We start from the raw sequence: 11,328 nt of genomic DNA, 5'->3' as shown, positions 1-11,328 counted from the left end.
TGTATGGTGGCCAATAAAAATGTCAATGTACTGTAACCTTGGACAATATGATAAGGTGAGGTACAAGGTAGCCCGAAAAAGGGCTGTTGGTGCCATGCAAAGTAGTGGCTAACACACCCTGGCACAAATCCTCATCATCCCTGCCACCTTTGTAGGGCCACTACCCTCAGCTGCAGTCAGGACATAGCAACTGGTCTGCAGGTAAAAGTTCTGGACTTTATTATTCCGCCATTTCAAAACTTCTGCAGATGCCCCGTATCTTCTCTAGGATATGAACATACCGAGTGAAGGAGAGAAGGCTTCATAAACATTGCTAAGCAGCTTGTTATGTTACCTTACAACATACCCTTTTTAAAAAAACTTCACAACTACATTTGTATTGCAATGTTGCACATTTTTTCAAGGTGTTTCATTGGATAATTGAGACGTTTATAAAATCTATATACATGCCTACTGCAAATCAATCACTTTATTTTCATTTTCCTCAAAATAAAGGAATTCTGCCATATTGTTAATTTCATTTCAAGATTTCCCTTCAAGTTAAACGGCCATGATTGCATAAAGGGTTGTTTAGTGGCTCGGCAAACATATTTCAACATGCTTTACACTAAAAAGCGCAATAGTGATTTCTACACAGTACTGCACAGATTAATGAATAGTTACACACCCAATGGCATAGCATTGACATCAAAAAACAAAATGACATTATGAAAATATTTTAATGTACATTCAATATATTAGTAATTTTACAATACACATGTAGTTCAATATATTTTCTTGATTTTCTTTTTAAGTAAATTAGGAATTTATATCTTTCTTTTTTTTCATTGTAGTACAATGATAGATGGTTTATTCACTTAACATTTAAATGCAGTGTAATTATTCAGGTCTACTGCACTTAGTTATTACATTACTGCGAATCTCACGTGTGCCTTATTCTCCAACTCACACAAAGTTAGTACCTATTTTACTAAATATAAGCACTTTTTACATTTTTCAAATCACAATTATATCATGTATCCCCTTAAAAGGAAAAAGAATAAAGAAATATTAAGTTAAAGATCTTTTATTACAAATCATGATCAGAATGACTTCAATTCTTTTTTTTATATATAAAATATTTGAACATAATTGTATTTGTCATCCATATCAGCATCTTTCACACAAATTTACCTTCTTGTAATAAATTTAAAATGGCATAAAAAAGCCAACATATAAAGTGTATCACAGACAAAATAAATAATACAATATACATTTCTAACATTTTAAATGAGTTAAAAAAAGTCGTGAAAATAAAATATAGATAAAGTTTATTATTTATTTGATAATTTTAAACAACAAAGAACCATTATTTCAATAAAAGAGTTACTATTTCTCCACTTTTCTGAAGAAAAAAATGGAATTTTTGAATATAAACTTAGTATTGATAATTAAATGTTCATAATTTTTACACTTTGATTCTTTTACAAAAATAAAAATTTGAAGGAATAAAATTTGAAAAGAATGTTCTAAGATGTTCACGATGGTGCGGAAACGAGGCCTGCTGGACCCTGGCCTAGTGTCTGACCACCAACAGTGCTCTCTAGAGGCTTGAACCCAAGTTCTTCTGTAGGTATACCAAACTGGTTCAACTTGGCTTCATATGTTCGCAATAAATCATTGTGAGCCTGAAAATAAATAAAGTATGAACATAGAAAAATGACTTACAGATAAAAAAATTATGTACAAACCAGACTGCAAGGTTTCTTACTTATGGAATAGGCAAGTGGTTTTTCACAGCTAGCACTCTAAGAAATAAACTACATGTATACTGTTTCATTTCAATTGTATGGATAAAATTTCCAAGTTATAATTTAAATGGATGTTTAAAACTTATATTTAAACAAAATATACATTCCGCAAGACATTCAATACCATTTCGATAAAACCAAACAAAAATTTATCCGGGGTATTCTTAAAAGTTTTTTTTCTGATTATTTTGGAATATAAAGGTGCACTAAAATAGATACTCACCTTACAAACTCTAGCTAATTCATACTGCAGATCCTTGATAGCACTGTTCTTAGAATCAAGTACATCCTGTAATGGAAAACAACAAGTCATGTTTCAATACAAAATTATCCATTCAAGAAAGATCATACACAATATTGGGACCTACATGTATAAAACATCAATTTTGATATTCACAGAGAAAAAGCTGTCATATATAAAAGAGGTTCAAGAATCTCACAAAGCTGGCAATCTTCACTTTGATTTTCTATTATTTTTAAAGAATAACAAATTTAACATTCTTCCGCTACATATGTAGAAAATCTAAAAAAAAATACTAACCTCAAGTTTGCGTGTGACAACTGTTAAGGCGGTAGGATCAAGATTGGAAGCAGACAAAACTTCGTTCAACTGTGCCTCCTTCTTCTCGAGAGTGTCGGCGAGAGCTCCGAGTTTCTTCTCCAATAATAAGTTCTTGAAATTGCTCTTTTGTTGAACCTCGTGAATGGCTTTAACAAACTTTCTGTACAATTCATCTCTCTCATCTTGTGTCTATAACACATGCATAAATATGATACATGATTTTGATTAAGTTAACACATGTCAATTATAATAAATTATTTTGGTAAAGTTTAAAAGTATAACAACATAATTTGATAAATGAAGTGATACAAGCCGATTGTTGGCACATTTTGGGAGTATTATCACCGTTCCTCAATATTCACTCCATAGGTCATGTGGTGATATTCCCACTTTACTTTAAAAAAAAGATCGATTTGATATTAAATGTAGAAGCACCACAAACCTTTAATAATAATTATTAAGGAATTTAACAATTTCATAAGTAAACAAAACAAAACAAAACCCATAGCAAACAGCTTTGTAACATTGATCTATTGCATGTATGTTGTTTCCTGCAATAGTTATAATTGAAAATATGCCTAAAATCTAAGTAATTGTCAGAGTAAAGAAGATATGTACCTTTTCAAATCTCTGTTCAAGCACCTCATGTTCCCATTTAAGAGATTTGTTATCTTCCTCAGACAGCCTCAACCTTGCCTTTGTCATCTGCAATACATAAATTCATATAAGAATAAAATAAACTCAATGATAAAAGACTGATAATGAATTGAATTTAAGTTTTTAGGTCATTCCTTTCTAGTACCAGTCATACAGAAACATTTTGGCATTTATTGTAGGACAAACAATTTCTTGTAGACCAGCTGGACGGGCATTAGCAACAAATGATTTTGAATGCCATGTGACATCCACATGTAACATGATAGGGTTTCGCTTAAATCAAATGTGTAACAAAACATTTAAATTTTAATCACTATAACAAAAGCACAAATGAATTCAATTCAATTTAAAAGAGTCTCATCAAATATACTTATAAGAAAAGTTGACTGTATGAAAAGTTATCTAAAAACCAATGCTTTTAAGCTATCAACAACACAAAAGCTTGCTGATTTCTTAATTTATTGCTATGATTTCTTAAAGCATGCTCATCATAAATCACAGATACTGGAATCTTAGAATTTATTATTGTAAATGTAATAAAAAATTCCATTACAAAGTAAAATTTGTTGCATTATGTAACAGTGTTTTTTGTTTGTTTATTTTCTTTAGTTGGTAAACTGACCCATCCTGTAATGATGTTGAGTTCATTTATATTTATATGACCTTGAACCTTAACATCCTATTGGCACAAATTCCCCCCCCCCACAATAAAAAAGGTGTCCACAAATTTTTATATAAATTGACAATAAAAATACTATGTTATAATACAAACCCTGAGTGTCTCTTTGTCTTTCTCATAGTTGGATAATTCTTTCTTTAGTTCTTCCACCTCCTCCTGGGCTTTCTGTAGTGGTTCAGCCAGCATTTTATTTTTGGCCGAGATTTCAGCCATTTGTTTCTCCATACGTTCTTCCTTCTTCTTCATCTCCTCTACTTGTTCCTATAATAGTTCAAATGTTTTTCAATTACAAAGAAAACAGTTAAATATCAATTTGTATATAGCATATGCGTGTTAACAGGACATATAATTCTGAATATTTATTTCCTGGCATGTTTGTTTAAAAAAAAAAAAAGTTATAACTCTTAATAATTAAAATCTCATAATTTTCTTAGTTCAAATGTATTTATTATATTATAATACACAGAGAACTATATAACGATAAAGAACAATTCATATTTTGATAAAACAGTCAAAGTGCCACAAGGATGGATGATAATAATTTATACCCTCCTAAAACTATTTTAATTTTATATAAAATTATTTTTCTGAATGTTTTTGGTTTTTGAATTTTTGTAGTTATCTAACTATTGATGTTATTGTTAATGTACGGCCATCGGAAGACGCACTGCTATTAAAATGGGTTTCAATTTTCCTTGGTTGCAAACTTACCTTTAATGTATTGATAAGAGCAAGGTTATTTAGAGTAATGTCATTATAATAATTCTTAATGTCACTGAAAGCTTTTTCATGATTTTTCATCAATGAATTGATTTGTCCATTTTTCCTCTCCTCAATTTCGTGAATTTCAGTTTTTCTACGGAGATCCAATTCATCGCGGAGAGTTCGCATCTTCTTCTCATATTTGGCTTCAATCTCACGAGCTTGTCTCTCAAAGTCAGACCGAAGTTCTGTGATTGTTTCGTCATGTTTCTGGAGAAAGAAAAAAAGATATGTATCACAAATTGACATCTGTAAGATTTATATTTTTTTTAAATGAACATAATCAGATAAAAGATTTCAACCATAACATCAATCCATTCAAATGTTAGTGAATTATGACCATTTAAATGCATATTTTTACAGTAATTTGTTGCCATTCAGGAATGTAGCAAAAGCATATTGCTGTAATAGTTATTAGGTCAATGTTACATAAATGTGTTGTTTTTCTTATTATAGGAATTCTACTACAAAACTTATTAAATATTTACAGAATCTTCTGTATTGATTTGTTACCATGATAATTTTATATAATAGGACTTTTTTTTGTTTTGAATTTATTTGATACTCTCACTGGGATTATTGATAATTAGCCAACCAGCAGGATAGAGCCTTCAACAAGCATTCAAGGGGAAAATGAAATTATATTGTCAGAATTAAAAGTGCTTTGGACATTACCCTCTTAAGATTTTTGATGATTTCTTCATGTGAGAGTTCTTGTTCCTTGAGGGAGACCTTGAGGGCACGCTTGTCTTTACGTAATTCCATCTCCTCCCCTCGGTGATCATCCTGAGCCAAGTTTATCGCAACAGCTCCTTCCGCCTTCAGTTCTGATATGTTATTCTGGTGCTCATATAACAAGTGCTTCACTTTTTGTTTATAGACCTGTTGAAAAAATGAAATAATATATATGTTAACACTCAGAGTTATGCATGTACTGGATTTATTAAAAACATGCAATGTTTATTTACTAATGTCATAAAAGTTTACTGTCATGAGAAATAAAACAACAATTCATTATTCAACTGTTAATGTAACAAATCTTAAATTAGCATCAAACATTTTTTCCAAATGTTATCTTATTACAATCAGCATGTAAAAGAGTGTTAGCTAATAAACATTATAAACAGAATGGGACCAGATCTTTTTTTAAAGTACCAAATAACATTTAAATCAATTGCTTTTTCACTAAAGATATCACTTTATCAGTGTCTCAAGTTACCAACCTTGATTTCAATTTGATGTCTTTCTTCTGCATCTTCCATTTCTCTATCTTTGTTTCTCAACTCTGCCTTCTTTTCCTCTAGCTGGCGTTTTGTGATCTCCCAGAATGTGTTAACCTTGTCACGTTCAAGCTGGAAGTAGTTTCGCTCTTCTCTCTCACGATCTAGCTCTTCACGGAGACGTACAATATGTTCCTCCAACTGTGAAGAGTCAAATATAAATGTAAGTAAGTAAATAGGAACAAAATCTTAAGAAATCACTGGCACAATAAGATAAAATGAATATAATTTTCATAGTGTTATCACTACTCTATGACTTCTAAGTGTCATAAATATAAAACAACTACAGTCGACTCTCGTTATCTCGAAGTCATTGGGACCGTCCAAAAAATATCGAGATAACGAAATGTCGAGATAAACATATAAGGGTTAGAATAAAGCGAAACTAATTTTTAAAAAAGACATGTGCATACATTATGTCAAATAAACTATAATATCCCTATGTCTTGTTTTCATAGCACTACTCAATATTTGACAAAGTAACATTAGCGGATGTTTACCAGCGGAAAAACGGGTGTCTGTGATAAAAACACATAGTGAGGTTTACTCAGTAATACACCAATATAGTTAATCGGATATGGTTGATTCTGATATCCTCCCGGGTTATTTATCGGGTCTTTCTCGAGATTGTTCGACTGCTGATTGATTTGGTGGTGATGTTGTGAAACAATATTGCAATGATAGCGTTTCTATACTTTTACTTTTTCATTTACATTTAAAGTCATAATGAATTGATACAGTGTTCGAATATTTAAAAAGAATGTAAAATTCACTCATTTTGGACATAAGTCAATCAACACGCTATATAGATTAACTTTTATTAAAACAGCTAAACTTGTTACAAACATAATCGGCTTTATGACACGCGCTGTTAATTGAGCAATTATCGTCTAGATTGTGTTTTTCACACGTCTGACGGGAACAGACGAAAGAAAACTATTAGTCGAGATAAACAAAGGATAATAGTGTGAAAATAACTGTTGGGGCTGAAATGTTACATCGAGATACTGAAAATATCGAAATAGAAATATCGAGATAAACAAATATTTCCAATATAGATAAATAGGGAAGAAAATCGGGACTTTCAAAATTTCATCGAGATAACGAAATATCGAGATAACGATAGTTGACTGTATTAGTAATTTAATTTATTATCAATATATTCTTAATACCATCTTCTCTACTTTAATATATATTGTAGCAAGTAAACAAACTTTCTTAGCATATTTCATTAAAAACTGAGAATAAACTGGAGAATAGTCTTGCATTTTTAGTTTACCTGCTCTTTTGACATTTCTTCTGTAGAGATGCCATCAATGACAGTGGGGGTCTTTGCCTTCCCTGACTTCTTCCCCTTTTTCCCCTTCTTACCACTCTTCTTCTTTTTTGCTGGCTGCAATTATTATAAATGTAAATGATATTTTGAAAAACCAAATACAATTTTTGATAAAGCATAACACTTAAAGCGATAAGGTTTTTGGCATAATATGCCTCTAATTAATTGCAGAGATAATTGAAAAGTGTATCATTAAGTGACCTAGATAAGTTACATGTGGTCAATAGTTAATATCATTTTTATCCATGGTAGTGTACTTGTTCCATATCAATAACTACTGCATATACCAAATTATTTTAAATAAAAAGACTTTAAAAAGTTATGACCAGAGTCTGCAGAGACATGGTTTAAATTTATTGATACAGTATAAATATGCATAAAAGACAAGAAACACAGGTTGAAGTCATATTAACAATAATGACAAACTCTACTTCATTGCTCAAATATCTTTGTACATGTATCTACTCATGCTACTTATAGTAGAGCACTTTCAGTAAGTTTTCATGAACATTAACAAAGTAGAAACTAAGCCATTTTATACTCAACATCATATATTTTGTACGTTATTCTGATGAAGACAACAGTCGAAACTAGTAAAGATTTTTTTTTTTTTTTTTTAAAAATATGTGTTGTTTTGGTGTATTTTAACTGATATACTCAACATCACTTATTCTGTGCCATCAATTATTTCACTGTAATGGCATATTTTTATGTGACCTGTGTTAAAATTGGCCAGAATTGACAAATTTTATTCAAACACCTAAACAACAAAGTTTTTGTGCAAAATATTTTAAATCTATAGATTTTTATGTAAAACAGAACAACATTTTACAAACTTCTGCAAAAATCCAACAATAGTCCGTTAAATTGTACATACATCTGAAACAATCATCATTTTCAAAATGTTTTTGCTGTTGAAAAAATAAATTTGAGTTACAATGTAAAGATACTTTTAATATTTAAAATTATGCAAAATAACATGTAGAAATTTTAACTGAAACATAAAAATACTGAAATAAAACACCATTACCGCGATTTAAATGATGACATACTGTTTTCAAAATGACCGTCTGGCTCATTTAAACTAATTTTGACTGAATATATTGTTGTTTTCTTGTGTCATACAGCAGAAAATACCTATATGTTACAGCTTATGACAATTTTTGTACCATAAGTTTTATGTGTTGTTTTCTTTCTTGCTTCAAAGCGTTAAGTACCGTGCACTAAGAGGAGCACAGGAATCCGGGTCAGCTCGGCCCTAAAACGTACTCGGCCTCCGAGTCAGCTCGGCCATATTCAAGCTTGGCACGGGTCAACTCGGCCCACTTTTCAATTATTAATATTTAAGTTTGTGTTATCACTATTTATTGTAATTATTTATAATACACCTATTGACAGTTTCCGAACTAGCAGCAGACAGGCTTTTCTTATCAGTAGAATTGCGAGTAAAGATAACCGATTGCGTATCTCACTGTATTTCTGACTCATGGTAGGTTTAACCGTAAATTTAAATACCTTCAGTGTCAAACAATGTGTTGAAATATATATTGTTACGGGCTATTATTATCAATCAGTGTGTATGTTAAGGATACCGATTAATTAGGTGATAATTATGATTGACTCATTCAATCATTTGATTAGTGACCACCTGCAATTAATTAGAAGCTTATATGAAGTAAACACGTTTTTGTTTCATATGTTTTGAATATTACTTTACAAACAAAATGCATCTAAGGAAACACATTTTTATTAGATCTATATTATTTTTATCGAATCTGAAAGACAAAAATAAATTAAAAAAAAATCTAAATGTACTTATTTCGGCAGAAGTATAATTATATAATACGCGGAAAGTCCGAGCGGGGGCCTTTAGCGCTCTTAGATAACATGTTAGACGTGTATCAATTCAAATAAAATCAAATTAAAAGTAAAAAAAATATAATTATATCCTATATACCTAATGAGCTGTGAAAAAATCCTTAGTTAACTGGGCGCCGCCATTTTGAAATCCTTATGAGCTAAATATAGATATCACAGCGCTTTTAATGAGCGTTTGCATAATTCAGACTATTGCTAGCAGACGCATGCTTAATAACACTTCCGGTGAAAGACTGATGTACAAAATCAGAATATAAACATTCATTTCATTCAAAAGAACTATAGTAATGATTATAAATGTAAATAGTTACTTTTAAATCCTTTTTGATAAATTAGCACATTAAAAATAACGCAAAAACAACATATGTGATTAGAGATTATCAGAAAATGGCGGACGGGATTTTCCAAACGCCGACGCATGCGCAGTGGTCCCTCTTCCGATGATAGGTTGAACACCACCAATTTATTCGTTTCTGTTTACGGTACAAAATACCTGCATTTACTTATTAACGAATTGCATGATAGATCTGGTTAACAAGTACACTAAACATGTTATGCTTATATCATAAATCATAAGAGCTTACCGCGCCATAGGTAGCACCTAATTTCATATTAAGATATTTCTCATTATTCATTTACCTTAACAACATGCAAAGCAAAGTTAATACGTTATATATATTTTTGTAAAGTGGGCCGAGTTGACCCGTGCCGAGTTGGTATAGGGCCGAGTTGACTCTTTTCAAAAGGATGCAGAATGTAAATAAGTCGAATTCTACACTAGATAATTTGCTATTCCATCGTTTTTAAATGATAAAAAATTTTGTCAACTCCAGCATTCACAATCATTTTCGTGATCATGAATTTACACAATTTTGTCAATTAAAAATAAAAATGTGTGCATTAAGATATAATTCGCAAACAAATGCATATAAATCTTGAAACTCAAAATCATCAGATAGAGAAAACACATCTAATAGTTTTAAATAGTTACCATATTTACAGCCTTTTCAATTTAAAGTAAGACAATTGTTTATCTGTTGTTGCACTTTTACAAAACAAAAATGGAGTCGTCTCGTTGGCTAGCAACAACCGGATATGACGTTTTGATTTGATAATTCTCGTTTTATACCGGACTGTGTATGTTTTTTTGAGGGGGTTTGAGGGGGTGATGAGTTTTTGTTTATAAATAAAAGTGAAATAGATATACATATATTATAGGTGTAAAGGAAGAATGTCGTTATACATAAATAATAATAAATAAACATGTTCAGTCTTTGACAAAGATCTAGTATCAAATTAAACTTGTTTAGGACGCATAGAGATATTTTTGGACGGGATTCAGGCGTTAGCTAGCATTAGTTGAGAACTATTTAATACTGATAATAATAATAATAATAATTATAATAATGTTAATAATAATAATAATAATAAATCGCCTATCGCCTATTTAACGAAAATAGCTTATTAAGTAAGACAATATTTCAGTATTAAATTTATATTCAATATCCTATTATAATTACCCTATCACGAAAGGAAAACACAAACGCACTTTCAAAATAATCCGATCAATTTCTATTTTATTTCGCGGGGAAATTTTGTTCAAGTTGACTTTCTATTTCCGCTTAAAATTTATTTCAAGTACAATCTACAACTGTTTTCTTTTCGTATTTATATTCAGCATAACATTTATTCATCAGATATTTCTCCTCAAATGAAAACAAATATGTGTTTTACGACGCAATGTTTTACGCTGTATTGATTTTTTCCAATTTCTCTGATATTTGTAATACACTGACATGTTAATGTCTGATATGGCTGCCGCATATGTATATTAAAACTCTGAGGCATTTGAGCATAATTATTGTCTTAACTTTTCTTTTTAGTTTTGACTAGTAATCATTGTATGTCAATTTTAGTAGTTTCTATTTAAAAATTTGTCCCTATTAGATGTACCATTTGGTGTGGCGATTTCTTTTACAAAAGTATGTATACATACAAATATACTCTTTTGACATAACCGTAAAGCATAAAATACAATTGCATATCGATATCACCATCGTCTGTGTATTAACCTGCAATCTCTGTGTATAAAGTAGGATTAAACAATTGTCCGTTGTCAAAGGTTAAATGTTTGACCTGACTTCCTTATTTCATTTAAAATCTCCTGCCCCGATAGGGAATTTTCTACGTGTTTCATTTTCATCGGAATTCGTAATTAGTGTCCAGCTTTATTTGTCATCCAATGAAAACTCTGTATTTCTTAAAAATTGTGTGTGTTAATTCCGATACTAAAGCAACTTTCCGTTCATAGTCGCCTTCTACTAATCACAGTACTTCATAGAATCGCGTTTGTAAAAAATAGTCGTGACGTAATGGTCAAATAA

The 11,328-nt window shown here is 30.7% G+C and overlaps 1 protein-coding gene across 1 annotated transcript; it reads right to left on the bottom strand.

The window, feature by feature from the left end:
• Positions 1 to 1,050: 1,050 nt before the first annotated feature.
• LOC132726066 (dynein regulatory complex subunit 4-like) lies at positions 1,051 to 10,077 on the bottom strand. Its single transcript, XM_060711327.1, has 10 exons — positions 9,936 to 10,077; positions 7,010 to 7,123; positions 5,674 to 5,871; positions 5,126 to 5,332; positions 4,400 to 4,660; positions 3,782 to 3,949; positions 2,971 to 3,057; positions 2,332 to 2,541; positions 2,014 to 2,079; positions 1,051 to 1,667 (listed from the first exon to the last, which is right to left on the bottom strand). The coding sequence occupies exons 1-10, from the start codon at positions 9,936 to 9,938 to the stop codon at positions 1,518 to 1,520; spliced, it is 1,464 nt and encodes a 487-aa protein (XP_060567310.1). The 5' UTR covers positions 9,939 to 10,077; the 3' UTR covers positions 1,051 to 1,517.
• Positions 10,078 to 11,328: the final 1,251 nt, after the last annotated feature.

The sequence above is a fragment of the Ruditapes philippinarum genome, unplaced genomic scaffold (genome assembly GCF_026571515.1).
Source record: "Ruditapes philippinarum isolate M1 unplaced genomic scaffold, ASM2657151v2 ctg462_1_1_1_1, whole genome shotgun sequence".
Lineage (NCBI taxonomy): Eukaryota > Metazoa > Mollusca > Bivalvia > Venerida > Veneridae > Ruditapes > Ruditapes philippinarum.
The sequence above is the reverse complement of the archived record's forward strand: the minus strand, read 5'-3'. Positions and strand labels throughout refer to the sequence as shown.